Genomic DNA, 21,836 nt, shown 5'->3' with positions numbered 1-21,836 from the left:
AAAAACACTCACTACAAAGCAAAACGGCAAACCAAACTCCCACAACAACCACCACTCCAACCTCTAAACTCACTCAACTCAACCACCAAAACCTCAACCCGCTTAAAACCAAAAGCCGAACAACACAACACCACCAACACCAGGCCAAACATCCCCACTACGCAAACCACCCAAACCGGGGAACACAAACGTCACACCAACGAAAGCAACACTCAAACCCCGCCCACCAAACTCAACCTCCCCACCAACACCACCCTCCACCCTTTCCCCTCCATCCACCAAACACCACCGCAACACCACTCCCACCCCCTCCCCCAACAGCAAAACAGAAACAAAAACACCGAAACCCCATCCAACACCCCATAACCAAAACACCAATACCACCAACACCAACCAAAACAGAAAACAACCCACCACCTCCCCACCCCAAGCAAGCTCCCGCCACACCCTCGCCCAACCCCCCCATCTCCCCCAACACCAAGCACCACCCCACCCTAACAAACCCGCCCAAAACAACATAACAAACGCAAAACAGCAACCCACTCATCCAATTTCACTAAACAAAATAACTATCAAACCACCACCACCCCACCCTCTCCCAAAACCACCAACGCAGCCACGAAACAAACCGCACCCACTCCCCCACCCCTCCAAAACACTCCCACCCACCAACCCCCCCACCGCCTACAAACGGCAAACCAACCCCTCCAAAAGCACCCAACACCCCCCATCCCAAACCTCACGCAACCCAAACCTAAACTCATAACCCCACCCCAAACCCCCACCCCAAACCCCCCACCGCCCCAAACCCCCACGCAAAAACATCCAATACCAAAACTCCCCCAAACATAACCACCACCACATAACCCCACCCCAACCCATCGCAAAAAAACCGCCAAAAACCAAAAATCCCCCCCTCCAAAACACATAAACACGCAAACAACTAACCCCCCCCACCCCAAACCCACCCCCCCACCCCGCCCAAAAACCAAAAGCCAAAACACCTATACCGTATACCCAAAACGAAAAATCAATACCATCCAGCAAACTTCCCTAACTCACCCACTCCCACCACCCCTCCGTACCTCAATTTCCCTAACAAATAAACCCCGAAAACAGCAAAACACCCTAACCACCAAAAAAACAAACGAAAAACCCAAACCACTTTATAACGCCGTAAAAATACAAACCACGCTCCGCACCCACCGCCACCACCAACCCCTCAAAACACTTCCCTCCGTCCCCTCGCTTTCCGCCCTCCCATGCCCCAAACACTCCCAACCACCCCAAAAACGCACCACCCCCCAAGCAACCCTCCCCTCAGCAAAACCGCTTCAAAAAGTAACACAAACCCCTCCCCACCTCACTTCTCCCCCCACTTCCCACACCAACCCATGCAAACCCTAAACTCCCATCCGCCCCAAAATCCCCACCTCCGTCCAAAAATCCTAAATTACCAATACTATCACCCCCTCTAAAATAACAAAAACCCCAACTTTCCAATTTCAAATAAGAAAGCACCATCCACCTTGAACCTTCCCATGAACTCACCGCCCCAACCTCCCCTCAAAAAGCCCAACCACAAAACCCCGCTCTAAACCCCCTACTCCCCAATCCATTTTCCATTATCCCCTTTGCCCGCCACCCGCACACTGTTTCAATCTCTCCTCCACATCCCACCCCCCTCATCCCAAACCCCAACCCCATTCCAATAATCCCAACTACTCCCCCCACTCCCGCTCACACCCCCTAAGCCCCACAAAAAACTCCAGATATCGCCCAAACCTCATCACGTCTCCCAACCCTATTACCTCTTTACTCATCTTGGCCCACAGAAAAAACCCTCTTTCAAAAAAACCCACAAAGAACCCCTACCAAAAAGCCTCCAACCACCCCTCCATTCACCTCCACATCCTATTTGAACATCCCTCTTTTTAACCTCACGGCTCTCCGCTCTACACCCTCTCCCGGTCCCTCTGCCTCAACCCATCCCCCTCCGATCCATCAGACACCCCCTGCCCAATGACCTCCCTCACTCGTAACACCGCCCCCACCTCCCAAATTTTTGCCAAGTACCCTTCCATGACCAACCTCCATCTCCACCTCCCGCCCTTTACTTCATCCTTGCCTGAGGACCCCCCCCCCATCTTTCAGATCGGACTTTCTTCAAATTTACTCCAGCCCACCCTGAGGGCGTCTATCTCCCCCCCACCTTCAAATACGCCCACACTTCTCTGTACCCACATGTTATTTGTTTATCCCCCTCCAAATACGTTAAAAATTATTTATAAAAACAGCATATTCTAAATAATTTCCTCTAATTGATTTATTTCAATATTTAATTTAATTTCAATTTTTTTTTCCAAATATGGGTAAAGATACTTTTCAACATCAATTTTTATAAGATTTGGTTTGATTTTTTTCATCCTTCTCCCCAAAAGAGGAAACAATTAGAAATAAATTAAATATGCACAATCCTTTTAAACATTTCCATATTTGTCACGTACAAAAAAAAAATTAGATGAAAAGGGGAAAAACCAGGAGAAAGAAAAAAAATGTATAAAGGGCCCCGCTTTGATGCCCATTCGGTCCCAGAAGCCTCCAAGTGCAGGTGCCCACTGGATCTGGCTTGAATGGCCCCACTGTGAGAAAGGCCGCGTTGCTCGCCGTTGACCATCACACAGTCTTGTTGCCGTGTCCCATGGTCTCCTGGTCCTGCTCGTTTCCCTCAGCATCAGTTCCCGTGGGTCTCCCCAGGCCCCTCGGACGTCCTCCTGCCGGGCGTTTCTTACAGAACGAGAGCATCCCATAACCTTCGTGTACCACAGCTTGCTCAGCCATTCCCCGACTGCTGGGCAGCCTCGGTTTCCAGTTTCTAGCGGCCACAAGCGCTTTTGTGCACATGAGGATGGGCGTAATTACTTGCGAAGCCCCTTTCCGAAGGCAGCACCCCAGGCCCCTGTCAGCCCCAGAGAAGGTCCCGGGCTGCAGTCCAGCTCACCTCCCCCCCCCCCCCCCCCCCCCCCCCCCCCCCGCCCTCCTCCTCCAGAAGACAGCCGCGGTTAAATGGCCAACGGAGCCGCTGCTAGGCCGGGACTGCCGGGGGAGAAGCGGCCGGTCCGGAGTTGGGAGTAGCAGTGACCGGGCTTGACAGCTCACTGGCGTGTCCGTCTGGCCACAAGCATTTATTGAGCCTCTGCCATGTGCCAGGCCCTGGCCGAGTGCCTGCCTTACAGAGAGATAAACAGCCCCTGCCCTCCAGGCCCTCGCACTCTGCCGGGCACCCAGCACGTGGGTACCTGCGTCCGGCCGAGATCCGGATGGTGCCAAGGGAAGCTCCGGAAGCAGGAGAAAAGGCCTCCGTGGAAGGCAGACATGGAGGGGAGGCGAGAAGGAAGCCAAGAAAACGAGGAAGGAAGAAGTGAGCGTGGAAGGGCATTTCAGGCATCAGGACCGGCTGGTGCAAAGGTGTGGCGGGCAGATGTGAGTGTCACGCGCTGGCACAGCTGTGTGGGGCTTGCACAATGTGTGGCCAGGGCAGGGAGGAGTTAGAGGGAGCTTTTAGGGCCAGAGGATTTGTATTTGTCTCCAGGTACTGGGAAGCTGCTGGATTTTATTTGCTCCCTTCTCTAAACAATGAATGAAAAAGTAACATTAATAGATAAAACTAAAGGGAGGGGAGGTCATATGGGCCAGGAGAGCCAGGGTCCGCTCAGGTCATTGCCCAGGTCCCAGAGGTGACCGGGTTGGTCCAGCTGGTGTCTGTACTGGTCTGAGCTTGGGAGACCCAAATCCCAGCCCTGGCAGACCTTCAGGCGCCACATAAGTCAGGGTTGACAGCAGCAGGGCAGCTACCCCAGACACGGGCTGTGCTGGGTCACCCTGGGCAAGTCACCTAACTGCTCTGGGCAGTTGGGGATGTCAGGTGCCAAGTCTTTAATCCGATCAGCCAGCACTGCTCCCTTCCCCCTCCCCTCTCCGGCCTTTCCTCCAGCTCCTTTCCCAGTCCCTCACATAGCCCAGAACCAAGGCTGACCCTCCCAGTCCCAGCTGTGGCCTCTGGACAAGCTCCAGGTGATTTCGGGTCTAAGGATTCTGGCTCCCCCTCTCCGGGTGACTCACCCCCCCCCCCAGTAATGGAAGCACCTTGAGGGCAGGAAGTGTATTAGTCTAGCATCTGGCATGGCGTTTTGTACACAGTAGGCACTTAATAAGTGTTTTTCAAATGTTCCGCGGATGAATGCTTAGCCCTGAGAGCGGGAGTAATGAGTAGAAGCTGCAAAAAGACATTTCGTAAGACAGCAATTGTGCTTCTCAAGGGTTGCCAAGTGCTTGAGAAATAGCGATCAGATGAGATCAGGTGCTGTTATTTATCCCCACCTTACAGTTGAGGAAATTGAGGCAGGCAGAGAGATCTAGTCAGGGCTTCCTGCCTCCAAGGCTAGTGCTCTGGGGAGGTCCCTTTGCTTCACACCTCAGAAAAACTTCCTGCTGATCTGAGCTATGTCCAAATGGAAAGGGGTCAGAAGCCCTGCCCTTCTCCAAAGCACTTTCTGACTCGTTGGGGCCTTTTTCTGGGCCTCAGTTTACCCATCTGTTACAAAAATACCAGACCAATTCTTGGAGGCCGTTTGCAGTTTGGAAGCCATCATCCTTTGGGGTACGGAGGTCACTGGCCACCGGGATCTTCCCCCGTTCCTGCCTTTTTGCTTCTTGCCCGCTCACTCCCTGACCTTCCACCTTGTCTGGTCCCCAGCCCTTGCCTTTCCTCGAATGACTGCAGCCTCTTCTGCTTTTTATTACCCTGGCCCCAACCCCTCGGTCATGTGGTCTTTTCTACCTGTTCCCAGCCCAGGTGGAGCTAGGAGGGTCCTCCCCTTGGAGGAGGATGAGGAGGATGCTCAGCGCTCATGGCCCTTTCCTGCTGTCCACACAAAGGGCACTGAAGTCCAAATCTCTTCTTCCTTCTTCCCAGCCACCAGGGAGAAGGACAACCCTTCAGGTTCCCGAGGCTGGGTGGGGGCAGCCGGTTGGTGAGTTCTAGCCACCTTGGCCAGCCTGAGTCTGGGATGGGGAGGTCTCGAAAGGTCAGTAAAGGCCTCGGGACGTCAGGCCGGACCCAGGAAGGAGCCAGCCCTGAGGAGGGACCTGCTTGACCCAGCCCAGCAGCAGACTGACCCGGCAGCCTTGATACCACGTCCCTCAAGCGACCCCCACTGGCCCTCGGAAGTGAGCGCTCCTCTCCAGGGATTGCAGCACAGCGGTCAGAGAATGACGCGGTTGGCAGGACGATGCTTTTGGACTCTGGTCGCCATATCTTTTCAAAAAATTGCTTTATAAAAGCTCCTCGATTCTGATTGGTTACTCGATATGAAGAAGAAATCAATTTTCTCCAGACATCTATCATATGTAGCTTTTCTAGGATCCTATTAACCTCCCTGCTTTCTTTCTTGTTTATTTTATGGTTAGATTGATCTAACATCCACAAGGCTGCCCATTATCACCGCTATTACTCAACATAAGAAACAAGAAATAACATAAGAGAAATGAAAGGAATTAGAACGGACAATGAGGAAATAAAACTATCACTCTTTGCAGATGACATGATGATGCACTTACAAAAGCCTAGAAAATCATCCAAAAACTGACTGGAAACAACTCACAGCTTCAGCAAAGTTGCAGGATATCAAATAAAGCCACACAAATCATCGGAATTCCTCTATATTACTGACAAAGCCCATCAGCAAGAGATAGAGAAATTTTCACTTAAAATTACTGTAGACAACCCAGAGAAAGAACGCTGGGAAATCAGTGTGGAGCACAGCATAACATTTCCACTCTTTCTGTTAATGTCTGTTTGCATTTTGATTTTTTCTTCTCAGGTTATTTTGACCCTGTTTCTAAATCTGATTTTTCTTGTGCAACAAGATAACTGTATAAATATGTATACGTATATTGGATTTTATACTTTTTTTTTTTTTCTGTTCCAACTCTCGTTTTCTTTTTTTTTTTTTTTTTATTTAATAGCCTTTTATTTACAGGATATATACATGGGTAACTTTACAGCATTAACAATTTAAACCTCTTTTCCAATTTTCCTCTTACCCCCCCACCCCCGAAATGGCAGGATGACCAGTAGATTTAAATATATTAAAATATAACTTAGATACACAATAAATTATACATATAAACATTATTTTGCTGTACAAAAGAATCAGACTCTAATTATTGTACAATTAACATGAAGGAAATCAAAAATGCAGGTAGGCATAAAATATAGGATTGGAATTCAATGTAATGGTTTTAGTCCATCTCCCAGAGTTCTTTTTCTGGGCATACTAGTTCAGTTCATTACTGCTCCATTAGAAATGATTTGGTTGATTCGTTGCTGAGGATGGCCTGATCCATCAGAACTGGTCATCATCTAGTATTGTTGAAGTATAGAATGATCTCCTGGTCCTGCTCATTTCCTCAGCATCAGTTCTGTAAGTCTCTCAGGCCTTTCTGAAATCATCCTGTTGGTCATTTCTTACAGAACAGTAATATTCCATAATATTCATATACCACAATTTATTCAGCCATTCTCAACTGTGGACATCCATTCAGTTTCCAGTTTTCCCACTACAAAGGGGCTGCCACAAACATTCCGTGCACATACAGGTCCCTTTCCTTCTTTATAATCTCTTTGGGATATAAGCCAGTATTAACACTGCTGGATCAAAGGGTATACAGTTTGATAAACGAGCATAGTTCCAAACTACTCTCCAAAATGGTTGGATTCGTTCACAACTCCACCAACAATGCATCAATGTCCCAGTTTTCCGCATCCCCTCAACAATCATCATTATTTTTCCTGTCATCTTAGCCAATCCACAGGTGTAGTATATCTTAGAGTTGTCTTAATTTGCATTTCTCTGATTAATAATGACTTGGAGCATCTTTTCATATGACTAAAAATAGTTTCAATTTCTTCATCTGAGAATTGTCTGTTCATATCCTTTGACCATTTTTCAATTGGAGAATGGCTTGATTTTTTATAAATTAGAGTTAATTAACATATACTTTTAACTTATTTAACATGTATGGGACTGCTTGCCATCTAGGGGAGAGGGTGGAGGGAAGGAGGGGAAAAGTTGGAACAGAAGTGATTGCAAGGGTCAATGCTGAAAAATTACCCATGCATATGTTTTGTCAATAAAATGCTATAATTAAAAAAACACACACATACAAGAAATTACAACATAAAAAGAAAACAAAAAATAAACCGTAGACAAAATAAAATACTTGGGGGTCTACCTGCCAAGACAAACCCAAGAACTGTATGAACACAATTACAAAACCTTCTCACACAAATAAAGTCATAAACAACTGGAAAATTGTCAATTGTTCATGGCTAGGCCGTGCTAATATAATAAAAACGACGATTCTGTCTTGTTCAGTGCCACACCAATCAAACTGCCTAAACATTATTTTATAAACTAGAAAACACAATAACAAAATTCATCTGGAAGAACAAAAGGTCAAGAATCTCAAGGAAATTAATAAAAAGAAATTACAAAGGATGGTGGCTTAGCAGTACTAAATCTAAAACCACATTATAAAGCAGCAGTCATCAAAACCATGTGCTACTGGCTAAGAAATGGAGACCAACATCTCCCACCCCATATGAAAATAAGGTCAGAAAATAAGGTACATGACTTGGGCAGAAAGAATGACAACCACAACAATTGGAAACAAGGGATAATTTATCTGTCAAATCTGGAGAAAGGAAGACCAAAAAAACTAAAAAACAAAAAGCAACAACTTTAATTCTTAAAATTAAAAAAAAAACACATACCTACACTTATACCCAAAGAATACTAAAAAGGAAGGACCTCATGTACCAAAATTTTCTAAGCCCCTATTTATTGCCAACTAAAAAAGAAATGATGCCCATCATAAAGGTTAGGAAAATTAGTTAAAATTTATAAAATTATTTCTAAAAACCAGAAATACAAAACTTGGAAAACAGCAAAACAATGCTGAAAAAAGCAAAACCAAGGAGATCATTATTACTTAACACGAACTGAATGTCATAAGCTATTTTCTTGACAAAAAATCAACTCAAGAAACACTACACAGAAGAAACACAAAAGTATAAACTATTTACATTTTGTTTCTTCCTGGTTACTTAACAATCCTTCCTTCAACAAAAACCCCTTCTCACACATAATTTATCCCTAGATAAACGACAATTCAACTGATGGAACTACCCACCATCGAATGGAAGTGAAGAAAAATTAATAAAAGCAATTACAAGATAATATTGTAAAAATACCTACCATAAGTTCTAGCAACAAAAATTATAATTATTACTTTTACAAAAAAAAACCAAAAAAGAAAAAAAAATCTTTACAGTCAATTTTCCATAAAATCTCATTTCTAATATATAAAAACTTTCTTGAATCTATAAAAACATCACTTATACACATATTGTTATTTAATTACACTATATTTCAATGGTCAACCCCCCATTGGGAGAAGGAAAAATGAACAAAAGTTTTCAACTCAACTAATACCATTATATTTTGTAAACAAAATAATAAAAAAAAAAAAACACCATTCCCCAATTTAAAATCCAACCAATGCAAACAACATTTCAAGAGCCAAAAAATCTTAAATTCAAAAAAATTTTCATTGGCCTGGAAATACAAGCCAACCACACCCCACTCCCAACACTTGGCAAGAAAAAAACATTAGAATATGAAAAAAGTAGAACACTAAGCCATTTGTAAATTGAAAAGCAATCACCACACACAAGCCCAGAAACATACCCAAAACCACCACTCCCGCAACCTTAGCAAATTTTATCTCCCAAAAATCAAAAGAAAAATCTACATACACAAAATTTTGCCCTTTCTTTTTTATGCAAAAAGCCAAGAAAACCGTACCCATCAGCAAAACAGCAAAAAATACTAAGAAATAACCTTCAAAAAAACCAAATTAAAACACTTAAAGCACCAATGAAGCCACCCCGTCAAAATCCATTCCATCCAAATTCCTAACACCACACCCAAACACTAAACATTTTACCAAACAAAACCATATCCAGCCCAAATCTTGAAAAAAACCATCTACAAAAATAAACAGGCCAAAATCCTACACCACACTTTTATCACCATTTATTTTCTTTCTCCTTTTTCAATTTATTTATTTCTTATCCCTAATTAAATAAAACAATAAATTTTATTTATGCCAGCCAATTTTCCACGCATTCCCAAGCCAGCACACTTTCCACACGCACCCCCCCCACCCCACCACCCAAGCAGTGAACACTTCCACATTCACCTATTAAGTACAAAGAACACAAGCCACAAAAGCAAAAAACCAACCAAGTTTCACTCATAAAAAATCCCATTGCACCATGATTTTAAAAAAAAAACTCATTAAAAATCCCACTTCCAAACAGCCACCAACACCCAGCACAACTCCCACACACAAAAAAAAACTAACAAAACCTATCACAAACTAAAACCAAAAAAACAATTTCACAATAACAAATCTCCCCCAAGAAAAACACCCCAAAAAACAGAAAACAAAAACCAAAAACCAACCCACAAAAAACTATTAACCAAAAAAAAAAAATGAATTCCCTTTCCCTACAGAAAAACTCAACAAAAAAAAAACAAGAAACAACACCATTATAAAACAAAATTTTAAAAATAACAAAACCAACCAAAAAAACAAGAAAAAGAAAAACAAAACCAAGAAAATTTACACTTCCCACCTCAAACTAATACGGAAAAAACTCAACAAACGAAAAAACAACATGCAACAACTACAATAGTCAAAAATATTTAAAAAACAAATACTTCCCTTCAACCCAAAAAAACAAAAAAACCATGAAAAAAACAAAAAAGCACAAAAAAAATTTCAAATCCCAAACAAAAACAAAAAATTCGTAAAGAAAAACAAAAACTCTTTTAAAAAAAAGAAATTACAAGCATCCCAAACCAGAAAAACCAACCCTGGTCAAAACCCAATTCCATCTATAGAAAAACCTCTCCCCCCCCCCCCAAACCATTTCTTTCAAAAAACCCTTAAAAATAAAAAAACATCCAACAACAAAACCAAAACACAAGAAAAAAAAAAACAAAAAACTTATCCAAAAAAGGAAAAACAAAAGAAAAACATCCCAAACATTACAAGAAAACAAACACAAATTTATTTTTTAAACAGAAAAATTATCAAACCCAAACATTTTCTTTTTAAAAAAAGAAAAAAGCAAAAAAAAAACAAAAAAAAAAAAAAACAGAAAGAAAACAAAAACCAAAAACAAAATAAAAGAAAGAAAAACAACCAAAAAAAAAAAAAAAAACAAAAAGAAAGAAAGAAAAAAAAGAAAACAAAAGAAACAAACAAACCAAAACAAACCAAAAAGTAAAAAAAAACAAAACCACCAAATAACCAAGAAAAATACAAGCAAAAGCTTTATCCACACCAAAACCACCCACAACACTCCAACGCAACCGACTACCCAGCCTTCACCTCCCTCCCCCCACCCAAATTCCCTCCCCACATCCCCGCCCTCCATTCCCCCAAACCCACCCACCCCGAAACACCAAGCCACCCAAAAACCCATTCATTACAAACACCACTCGTACCCCAAAACCACCCATCCCCCTCTAATCTCTACACTTTAACCGCCTCCCCAACTCCCGCGCTATCCCCTGCATAAACCTCAACCCCCCCTTCGCTCACTTTCCTCACGCAATGGGCAAACCCCAGGCAAAAGCCCTGGCCTGGCACCCATCCCCCCATCCCCCCGCCCCGCACCCCAAAGCCAGGCCCAAACAACAGCCCCTCCCCCCATTCCCCGCCCCCAAAACCCCTAAGGCCCCAATCACCCCTGGCGCCGCCTCTACCCCTATCTAAACACTTGCCTACCAGGCTTCCGGCAAACCGAACTCAGGGCCACCACACGGTGGCAAGGGACGGATCTCCGCTCTCCCTGCCTCGCCTCTCCTCCTCATTTCCCCATCGGAAACCCCCGGGTCCCGCATCTTCCCTCCCCTGCGGCCCGCTGGGCAGCCACCCCCAGCTCCCTCCTTTCCGACCCGGTTTGCCACAGAGGCCCAGAGCCCCCTCGGGTCGCCCCTATCCCCTCCGGGCAACTCGGGCACAAGCGGGCCCCTCGACTGCCCCGCCCCCACGGGACCGGGCCCACGCCCCTCCGGAGCGCCAGCGAGGCTCCTTGCAAGGCACCCGCCCCTCCGTCCCGCCCCGACGTGCTCCCGGCCCTCTCCCCGCCGCCCCGGCTCCGTCTTCCACCGCGCCGGGCGCCCGCCCCCGCCCAGCCGCCCCGCCGTGCCCCGCCCCGCCCCCCGCCGCGCCGGGAGAACCGGTTCCGCAGGTAACACCACTAGGTGACTTGTCACCGTTATTTCTGCGCGCATGCGCCGTCCTCGCCCCACGCCCGGCCGGGCTCATTAGGCGAGAGCGCCCCGGCCCCTCCCTGCCCCCCCAGGCGCACACGCACACCCTCCCCCGAGCGCCGCACAGGCCCATAAAGCGGGAGCCCGTCGGGCCGGCCCCGCCAGAGCGCGCCCTCAGAGTCCCCGCTGCGGAGCTCCCGGCGCGGCGTCGGGCCGCCACCGCTCCCCGCCCGCCACCGCTCCCCGCCCGCCCCAGCCCCCCGCGCGCCCCGACCGCAGCCACCATGCCCCGGGCTTTCCTCGTCAAGAAGCCCTGCGTCTCCACGGGCAAGCGCAACTGGAGCGAGCTCCCGGACGAGGAGCGCGGCGAGATCTACGTGCCCGGTGAGTGTTGGGCCGCCCCGTCGGGGACCCTCGGGCCGCGGCCCCTCCCCCACCCCCGAGCGGCCTGGCTGGGGGCATCCCCCTCCCCCTCCCCCTCCCCGCCAGCCATTGGCAGGGCCCCGGAGCGGGTGAAGAGACCTGGACGCGGCAGGGCTGAGGGGGAGGGGAGGGCTGCTGCTTTATTTGGGGAGGGAGGGCGCCCGGCGGCATCCCCTCCGAGGAAGCCGCCGCCTCTGCTGGATCCCCGCGGTCCTGCTGCCTGTCTGGCCACCGAGTCCTGTTGCTGGGGGCCGTCTCCGCGGGCGGGCGGGGGCAGGCCCGGGGGGGGGGGGCCCCGGGGCGAGGGGGCTGCCGGGGGGCGGCAGGAGGGGAGGCCGCAGGGGGCTTGGCGGGGCTGGGCCGCGGGGCTCCGGGCCACTCTGGATCTTGCTCTGGCGGCTGGGGGCGCCCCTTCGGGGGGGGGGGGCTCTCGCCAGGTGGCTGCTTTTCCCGGCCTCCGAGGGGCAGCTCCAAAGCTCCCGGCTTGGACTTCCTGCTCCGCCGCCGCCGGGGATCTGATAAAGGCCTCGGACTGTGCCAAAGGTGAGCGCGGCGCCCGGACCCTATTCCCGGGTTCAGGGCCCAGAGCCCGGGCCTCGGCCGCCGCCGGCCCCAACACCTCCTCCGGCCGGGGCGGGGACCAGGGCTCTCCTCCCGCCAACCTGGGCGGGGCCGGCGGTAGGGGCCCAGGCCTGACCCCGAGCGCCTCCTCCCTCCCTGTGGCCCCCCTGCCCAGGACCCCGTGACCGAGGCTCCGCCTCGCCACCCCCGCGCCTGGGGTCCCTGGTCCTGGAGGCCGGCCTTGGGCTCACCCCCGCCCTCCCTCCTTCCCCCTCCTTCCTCCTCTCTTCTTCCTTTTTCCTCCCTTCCTTTCCCCCTTCCTTCCTTCCTTCCTTCTTTCCTCTTTCACCTTCCTCTCCTCCTCCCTCTCTTCCTTCCTCCCTCCCTCCCTCCCTCCCTCCCTCCTTGCCTCCCTCCTTTCCTCCTTCCTTTTCTTCCTCCCTTTCCTTCTTTTCCTCCCTCCTTCCCTTTCCCCCTCCTTCCTTCCTTCCTTCTTTCCTCTCCCCCTCCTTCCTCTCCCCCTCCCTCCCCTCCCTTTCTTCTTTCCTCTCTGCCTTCCTTCCCTCCCTCCCTTTCCCCCTCCTTCCTTCCTTCTTTCCTCTCCCCTCCTTCCTTTCCCTCCCCTCCCTCCCTCCTTTCCCTCTTCCTTCTTCCTTCCCCCCCCTTCCCTCCTCCTTCCCTCTTTCCTCTCCCCTTCCTCTAACCCCCCTCCCTTCCCTTCACTTTCCCCTGCTTCCTTCTCCTCCACTCCCCCCCCTTCCTTCCTTCCTTCCCCCTCCCCTCCTTCCTCTCTCCTTCCCCTTTAACTTGAGGGGAATTGAGAACCCCCAGTGGCCTAGGGAACCCCAGCCATACCTCCGGCACAGCACAGGACCAGCAGAAGCCAACTCTCCCAACCCCCAGGGCCCTCACACCCATTAGGACCCTGAGCTGACCCAAGCGGCACAAGGGAGGAAGGGGAAACCCTCTAAATAAAGCGACTTCCAACTCCACATTCAACCCTAGTCCCCAAGGGCTCTCAACCCCACCCATGTATGGAAGTGGGGACCTGTAGGACCCCCGGCCCAGGCCCCGGCCTCCCTCCCCAGCCAACACCCGAACACCAGGCAAGGGCCTGGAGAGGCCCTGGCCTCCCGGGCAATTGGCTCCCACACCCCGTGCCCTTCAGAAAGGGCTGGGCAGGCGGCAGGAGGCGCCAGGGGAGGGGCCCGCCTCCCAGCAGGCCCAAGACCGCCTCCCCCCAGCCCAGCTTGTTCTCTGTAGCTGAGAGGGGTATGGATGGCTGACTGGAGGCCCCCTGTCGGGGCTGGTCCCTCCCTGGGCCCCTGGAATTGAGACAAGCGGGCCAGGAAGCGCTGGAGTCCAGGGCCAGAGCCTATGCCCCGAGGGGCCCGGTCCGGCAACCAGGCCCGAGGCAGGGCCTGGGCCGGGGAGGGCCAAGGCTGGCTGAGAATCCAGGGCTTCCCCGTTGGCCTCCTTGCCCCCCTGCCCACTTTACAGGAGGGCAGTGGGCCGGGGTCCAGGGGAGGGCAGGCGATGGGGGGGGAAGGGCGGCCTGCCCAGCTCGGCGACTAAGATCTGAGCGCATCATCCCAGCACCAGCCGGGCTTGTTCCTCTGGTGGCTGCCAGGGTAAATAGAGGAATGGGGGGGGGGCCTGCTCTTGGCTGGGGAGAGACAGACCAGCGTGTGGAGGGGAGCTCCGCTGGTCCCTGGCCTGGGCCAAACCTGCGTCTGGGCTTGAGTATCTAGTTTTCTGTGAGCATTGATTGAGCACCAGCTGTATGTATGGCCGACCTGCTGGGTGCCACGAGGGGTCAGAAGGGCTGGCTTCCTGGCTCTCGGGGCACTGCCCACCACTTGTTGGGAGGCTTGTTGCCAGAGAGGAAAGGCTGATCTCAGAATCGAGTGGTTGCCAACGTGGGCACTCACTGCCCCCCTCTGCCAGGGTGGTGGCTTGGGAGGACACAGGGATGGGCCCCCTTTCCAGCCTCGCGGTGACCCCCAGGCCGGGCCGGAGGTGCCAGGGTTCCTCGACCCCCGAGATCACGGCTCCCTCAATGGGCCACATTAATACTCGTCGGCTCTGGGGGCTCCTTTTGCGGAGGGAAGACTGAGGCCCGGGGAGGATGCTTTGAGTAAGGAGCAGAGCTGATGGGCCGGGCCCAAGGGGAGGAGCCCCAGGGAGCAGCCAGGAGTTTGCAACATTGCCGGGCTGTGGGCAGGTGATGAGCGGCCTCCGCCCCACCGGAAACGCTCAATTAGGGGCCAGCAGGGAACCAACCTGTTCTGTTTCCTGCCCCGGGCTCCGGCCACCCCGTGACACGCACCTGCCATGCTAATGGGGGCAGGGAGGGGGGACCGGTCCAGCCGGGGGGAGGCGGGCTGGGATGAGGCAAACTGGGTCCCACCCAGGCTGGTTTCACCCCAGCCCCTCGCTCGGGTGAGAGGAAGCCGGGACCGGCAGGTGGGCACGGCCCCGCTCCCGCCTCCCCGAGTCCGAAGCTCCCCCATCTCCCCTCGGAGCAAGTCACCCCGAGCCCCACGCTCGAGCACTGGCCAAACCAAGGGACCTGGGCTTCCTCCTGACGGCGAAGTCCATTTCCAAGCTCCAGTGCAAGCCCCGGGGGTCCTCCTCCCGGCCCAGGGGGCCGCCTCTGCCCGGAGCCAGGCATCCACCCCTGCACTGCAACCCCCGGGCAGGCCGTGCTCCCCGTGGCGATGGGCGCTGCCAGAGCACCAGGGCCCGGGGCTGCCTGTCCTCCCGTTCCAGCCGAGCGGGGATGAGGGCACACGGTGGTGAGGGCTCCTGTGTACCCTGTACCTGAGCTGTCGGGACAGGGGGGCAGGCCCGGGGACCCTCGCTTGGGATGGCCGGGCCACGCCGGGCTCTGCCCCCCCCCCCCGCTTTCCTGACTCGCCGCCCCTGCTTTCTCTCTGTCTCGGCTCTGAGCCCTGGAAGTCTTCCTGGCGGAGGACTCCACGTCCACAGCCAAGCGTTGGCTTGTAAAACCAGAACCGACACCCAGTACTCGTCCCCCGAGTGAAAACCCTGGCCTGGAAATGTCGTTGGGAACCATTTGGCCCCCTCTACTCCGGCCCCGAGGGAGGCCGGCCCGCCCACCTGCTGGCCCCAGGGAGGGGGGGCGTGGCGGCATCTCGGGCTGCCAGGTATCGGTGCTGCCGCCACCTCCAGCGCCCGAGGGGAGCCCGGCCCTCCCTGCCACACTAAGCGGTCCCCGGCGCGGGGGTGGGTTGTATAAGAACCGGGCAGGCAGCCCAGGAGACTGTTAGAGAGAATCCACCTGCCATGGCCCGGGGCCTCCACCCTGCTCCACCCCGTAGCCTGTTTGCCAGCCTGCCTGGGCCGGAGCCGCCCGCCCCCTCCCGGGAATGCAGGGAGTGGGTGGCAGTGGGCCAGCCTGGCTGGAACATGGGGGGGCTTTAGGGAGGGGGGACCCCTCGTAGGAGGCAGAGCCAAGGGGAGGGGCCGGCGGGTGCGCCGGGCGGGGAGGACGAGGTGGCTGGTAGGGGACGGCCGGGCCCCCCCGGGAGATGCTCGGCTGCCCCGAGAGTTCGCCGGGGCCTTCTCCGTGGCAGGGCGTGGGGTGCACACCAGGAATCCAGAGGGACCAGCCCAGGTGGGGCACACGGGCAGCCTGCCGCGGTGGCTAATTGGCAGAGGAGGCAGAGCCCTGCTAGTTCCGCTAAGACACAAATTACTCAGCAGGCATGTCTCTGAGCCGGGACGCCTGCTTGGCTGGCGTCGCCTACAATTATCCTAATGGGGCAGCCTAGAGGGGTGGGGGCGGCCCAGGTGGGAGGGGGAGAGCCGAGCTGCCCTCATGGCTCGGCACTGGGCTCTGGGCCACCCCACTCGAGGCAAGCTCGGTCCCCGGGACCTCGGCCCTAACCCGCTCGCTCTTCTGTCCACAGTCAGCCTCGGCTTCTGCCCGCCACAGCCCTACCGCGACCTGGAGGCGTCGGTGGCCGAGCCTCCCTCCTGTCCGCTGGCCCTGGACATGAGCCTCCGGGAGCCCGGCTATGGCGCGGCCCCCGGGCCCTGCGTGGTGGCCCAGCTGCCGCCGGAAGATCTGGGCCGCTTGCCTGATCCTCAGAGCCACGAGCACGGTTTTCTGCGGCCCAAGATGAAGGTGAGGAGCCTGGCCCAGCGTCGGGGGGCTCGGGGCTGGCTGATGCCCAGCGAGGGGCCGTCCTTGGACTTGGAGCCCAGGAAAAGTTTGGGCAGATGAACAGTAACAGGGGCAGTCATGGGGGTCTCATCAGACCCTCCCTATTCCAAAGGGGGGCTGCAGGCCCCAAAGGGCCGTGAGACTCGGGCGGGAGCAGCAGGGTTTGGGAGCTGGCGTCCCCCAGCCATCCATCCTGCAGCCTGGGGGTGGGGTGCCCGGCCTTTGGCCCCTGAGTCCAGCAGCTGACCAGGAGGAGAGCAGGGGACCCTGTCCCCCCCACCAAAAGAGGGGCTTCCCACCCTGTCAGTCTCTCCAACACACCACAGTGTCACGTGATGTCTCCAAAGGATGATGGGATTGAACGTTTGCATCTAATCCCATCTGACAGAGGGGGGAGCTGGGGCCCGAAGGAGTCATGGCATGGGGAGGGGACCGGAGGCAGCTGAGGCTCCTCGTAAGAATGCTGCTCTCTGGGCCTCTGCCAGGCAAAGGGGGCTTCCCATGGCTGACCAGGGAGCAGGTCCCTCCAGGGGAGCCAGGGGAGGTCCCAGCACAGGGGATGACAGGCTGGGGGGCGCCTGCCCACTCCAGACCCCACAACTCTCAGGGGGTGACAGCAGGGGCTTCACTCTCTCTCCGGCTCCTGCCCCATCTCTGTGCCAGCCGCCACAGAGGCTGAGGGGTCGGCGGGGCGAGCTCCGGAGCGCGCCGGGGGGGGGTGTGTGGAGAGACGGGCACTAGCCGCCCACCGGGCCTGGGCCCCATCCGAAGCCGCTCACGCCTCCGCCCCTGCACAGGTGACCATGGGAGACGGGCCCAGCGGCGAGCTCTTCACCTGCCACATTTGCCACAAGGCCTTCACCTACCAGCGCATGCTGAACCGGCACATGAAGTGCCACAACGATGTCAAGAGGCACCTGTGCACCTACTGCGGGAAGGGCTTCAACGACACCTTCGACCTCAAGAGACACGTGCGCACGCACACCGGTCAGTGGCCACGAGGGGCTGGGAGGGCCGGGGCCGGGGCCCAGGCCTGTGACCCAGAGGTTGCCTCCGGGCAGGCTCTGGGAAGGAGCGGGGGGCAGGTGGGGAGCCCCAATGGCCAGGGGCCCCTGACCAGAAAGTTGGGGGTGCTCTCGGGGAAGGGCCTTCACCCCGCTCCTCCCTCCCCCAGGCGTGCGGCCCTACAAGTGCAGCCTGTGCGACAAGGCCTTCACCCAGCGCTGCTCCCTCGAGTCCCACCTCAAGAAGATCCACGGCGTGCAGCAGAAGTACGCCTACAAGGAGCGGCGCGCCAAGCTCTACGTGTGCGAGGAGTGCGGCTGCACCTCCGACAGCCAGGAGGGCCACGTGCTGCACCTCAGGGAGCACCACCCGGACAGCCCGCTGCTGCGCAAGAGCTCCAAGAAGGTGGCGGGCGCCCTGCAGGGCCCGGTCACCGCCCTGCTGCAGAACCACCACCACCTCTAAGCTCAGGTAGGCCGGCCCTCGCCTGGCTGGAGGGGGGACCGGGCCCGGCGCCCCTGAGCCCGGCAGGAGGCGGAGACCCCCGGCCGTCCCTGCGCAGCCAGGATTTCCCCTCCTTCTCCCAACAAGGCTTCCGCCTCTGCCTTTGGCCCCTCCAGCACAGGACTTGAGGACGGTGGGTGAGCCGCGGGGCCTGGGCGAGTGGCCGCCGGCTACCAGAGACTTGGCGTTCCGGAGCGTTTGAAGAAAGACGCTCGATGCAGGAAGTTGGCAGCGGCGGGAGGCTGACTCCTGCCCCCACAGGACGCAGGGCTTGTCCCCACAAGGGTGCGGAGACGGCCGCACGTCCGCGGGCCTCCCAAGGCATGTGCTCGTTTGCAAAGCCAACAAATGTACAGATAGTAATATATTTTTGGTGCTAATGGAGATCTTTTTCAAAGATGGAAAGAGCTAGTTCTCGCCCATCCCTACCTCCTCTGTGGCTCATCACTATGGGCCGCTGTTCGGCCGCCCCGTCCGGCCCCCCGCCCCCCTTCCCGGGGACCGTCTCCCGGCGGTTTCCCAGCATCCGTCTGGATGAGGCAGGAGCCTCATGGCCTCTGCCGCCCCTCCTTGTGCCCCCGACAGCTTCCTGGCTCTGCTCCCCCCCCCCATAAATAAGCAACAAGTCTGGGCACTCACCACTCCAGTGCCTTCTCCTGGCCCAAGCCAGGGACAGGCGAGCTGCGATGTTCGGGCCTCCATCACCCACCTGAAAGCGAGGAGCACAGACGGGGCTCAGACGGAGCGAGAGGTTCGTCTGCTCCGACGCTGAAGCTCTGGGAGCTGGGGCATGGGGCGGGCGGGACCCTTGGTTTCTGGGAAGGCCCTGCTCCCTCCCGGGACAGAGAGAGGAAGGCCCAGACCTGTCCCCACCCATCAGGCCAGAAGGAGCCTCCTCTCGCAGAAGCCGGGCTCCTCCTTCCCCAAGTCCCAGTTTACAGATGGAGATGCACTCGCTCAGTTCTCAACTGTTTCTGCTGTTTAAGTTAGAAAGGATATTCATTTGCCTTCTCCACCAATAAAGGGCGTGCCCCATTTCCAATAAAGGGGGACGGGCGCTGCCAGTTGGCGTGCCCCATCGCCAGAATCATACTTGAGAGGGGATTTTTCTGAGGGTTTTCTTCCTTTGCGCCCGGTGGGGGGGGGGGGGCGGAGCTGTTGCCGAGAGACAATCCCCAAGAATTTGGACTTGCTGCGAGGGCCGCTCGACGGCCAGGCCCAAGCTGAGCAGACGCCCGGCCAGTCCCCGGGCACCCATCGTCGGTCTGCAGTCTGTGTCAGCCGGAAGTCTCACTAGGGACAGAGGCATCCTCCGTCCCCTCGACAGTAACTGGGCAGTGGGTGAAGGCCCGAGAGCCCAAGCTGGGACAGGCGCCCAAGGCCATTCTGTCCATCGTCCTCGTGGCTGCTGGTGCGTCCAGATCACCTCCCTGGGAAATTGTTCAGAGGCCCCTGTTGGGAATCTGGGGCTGGGGTCCCGACAGCAGCCTTGGTTTGTTTACACGTTTTTGTCACTAGGCACTGGCTCTGTGGGTCAGTCGCAAGGTTCTGTATTTCTGTTTGATTTTGTAACTGTTTTTCTGTTCGTTATTAAAATCTAAGACCTTCTTGGCCTGTGTGTGCCTTGCCACCACCCCACCCCACCCCCACTGCCCGATCCCCAGACCATTGCTGAGCCGTTCTGGCATCCCAGAACCAGAACCAGAACCAGTTGGGGCCCAGGAGTTCCTTCAGCTCCAGCGCCGACTTGTATCGCTAGGAAAGTTCCGGCTCCAAGAGAGGAAGGGCCTTGACTGGCATCCCAGAGCCAGAGACCAAGCTGGGGCCACCCTGCCCAGGGTGCCCCAGCAGGGCCAGCACCCGCCGGGGCCCCTCTTACGCAACGAGCTATTTGCTGATGGAACCACAAAAGCGGGGCCAGCGTCCACACCGACGGGGTCACGGCGCCAGAGGGAGAGGGTTTGGGATGACCAGTCCCGGGGCAGTGACGGTGCCACGGTGACTGAGGGCCGAGGGGATGGGAGGATGAAGCTGGTCCGAGGCGCCCCTCCCCTCCCCTGGGAGGCCTCCCCCCAAATCTGTTGTCCCAAGATCAGCCCCAGCTCCCCGTCAGGGAGGGTTGGCAAGGTTCCCTGGGCCCGTCAGAGGTCACCCTCCTCTTCCTCCTCCTCCCAGCTAGCCCTGACCACACCCTCTGAGGCAGACGCTCTTATTATCCTCCCATTTTAAGGATAAAGAAACTGAGATGTGACTTGACTGAGGTCAATGGTCAGCATGAGGGAAAGGCTGTGAGTTCGGGTCTTCCCGACTAGACCCAGCTGCCTCAGACAGAGGTACAGATCCTACAGGGGACAAGTGAGGTGCAGTGGAGGTCCCGGCGCAAGGAGGGAAGCGCTGATCCCAGCGGGATGAGCACGGGGCCTGAGACAACATAGCAAAGCAAAGGAGGAAAAATGAGGTCCTGCCATCAGGCCTTGGGTGCAAATCCCCCTTCTGCCCGTTGTGACCTGCGAGGGGTTACTTAATAACAAAGAACTATATAAAGCTTACAAAACACTACAACAGTCCTGGGAGGGAGGGAGGGAGGGGCTATCATTATCCCCATTTTACAGATGGAGGAAATGGAGGCAAACAGGTTAAATGGCTTGTCCAGGGCCACACAGCTGGTTCTGAGGTCACATTCAAATTCAGAACTTCCTGACTTTAAGTCGCCCGGCGAGCTCTAACATTCTGTTGGAGGAGACCCTAGATAGATGGATGGATGGAAAGGATGGACCAACGGATGGGTGGATGCTTGGATGGATGGACAGACGGGTGGGTGGGTGGATGGACAGACACACAGATATAGAAAACAACAAGGTAATTTGGGGAGCAGGCACAAGCAGCCGAGGACCATAGGTCAATAAACACTAATTTAGTGCAAGACTTCTCGGTCATGGGAACAATAAGGTGGCTCCCACGAGCCCTCAAACTGCTGCTAAACAAAAATGAGGCACCAAAGAGAAAGCAACAGAACAGTCTCCGTGGTCTAGAATGTTCAGAATCGAAAATAAGGTTAAATAAAACCCCCAAATCCAGCAGCTCTTCTCATTGACATCCCCCACCCCCCATACAGTCAGAGAGGCAGTGAGCACAACACAACAGGTCGATGCCCAAATCCACTTCCATGGCCGGGCCCCTGCTCCCTCGAGCTCCGGGCTCCCGAGCTCTGCTTAAGCTCCGACCTCCAGCTTGTCCACAGCCACCAAGAGCCAAAGCCTGCCAGGGGCCGCGGCCCGGAGGCCCCAGAGCTGCCACGTTCCCCGTGCTGACACTGGGCCCCGGTCTGAAGTGGGGCAGGTTTCCATGACAGGACACTGCAGGGAGGGGAGGCGCATTTTAATACATAGAATTCTGCCCAGCCCAGGGAAAGAGCGCAGCACTTGGCTGGGGCCGGTTCTGATCCCCCAGAGTCAGTGCATCGGAGACCTGGGCTGGTGAACGGTGACTACCCAGTGTGGTAGGAGACTGAGGCGCTTTGAGATCCAGTCCCCAAGGAAACCACAGGCAGGGAGGAGGGAGTCAGGAAGTGATTGACAAGGAAAACTGGCCCTGGGGTAGGAGGAGAATGAAAGATATCAGGAAGAAGAAATCTCAAGGACTTTGAAAATAAACAGATAAATCAGCCGGAAAAACAACAGAAGGAAATGACCTCCAGGTACGTGTTATGAGCCAGAACTTGAAACAAGGCGATAACC

General features: G+C 54.7%; 2 protein-coding genes across 2 annotated transcripts in view; one reads left to right on the top strand and one right to left on the bottom strand.

Annotated features, from left to right (window-relative positions):
* Positions 1 to 11,512: 11,512 nt before the first annotated feature.
* Positions 11,513 to 19,707, top strand: OVOL1 (ovo like transcriptional repressor 1). The gene is made up of 4 exons (XM_031944148.1): positions 11,513 to 11,798; positions 16,334 to 16,551; positions 17,388 to 17,577; positions 17,765 to 19,707. Exons 1-4 carry the CDS (start codon positions 11,699 to 11,701, stop codon positions 18,058 to 18,060), a joined length of 804 nt encoding a protein of 267 aa, XP_031800008.1. The 5' UTR covers positions 11,513 to 11,698; the 3' UTR covers positions 18,061 to 19,707.
* LOC116420157 overlaps positions 18,728 to 21,836 on the bottom strand; it is a 21,343-nt gene continuing 18,234 nt past the window's right edge. Inside the window, exon 3 of the mRNA XM_031944149.1 lies at positions 18,728 to 18,808. The gene's annotated coding sequence lies outside the window, so the exon portion shown is untranslated. The remainder of the gene's footprint in view (positions 18,809 to 21,836) is intronic.

Source organism: Sarcophilus harrisii, chromosome 6 (genome assembly GCF_902635505.1).
Source record: "Sarcophilus harrisii chromosome 6, mSarHar1.11, whole genome shotgun sequence".
NCBI classification, from domain to species: domain Eukaryota; kingdom Metazoa; phylum Chordata; class Mammalia; order Dasyuromorphia; family Dasyuridae; genus Sarcophilus; species Sarcophilus harrisii.
Note: the sequence above shows the minus strand (reverse complement) of the source record. Positions and strands in the feature narration are given on the sequence as shown.

Bases quoted from the DNA above. Each gene is read 5' to 3' on its own strand.
- OVOL1 (XM_031944148.1), top strand. From the start codon at position 11,699: ATGCCCCGGGCTTTCCTCGTCAAGAAGCCCTGCGTCTCCACGGGCAAG. The intron at 11,799-16,333 runs GTGAGTGTTGGG...TTCTGTCCACAG, and splicing joins CGGCGAGATCTACGTGCCCG to TCAGCCTCGGCTTCTGCCCG. The intron at 17,578-17,764 runs GTCAGTGGCCAC...TCCCTCCCCCAG, and splicing joins ACACGTGCGCACGCACACCG to GCGTGCGGCCCTACAAGTGC.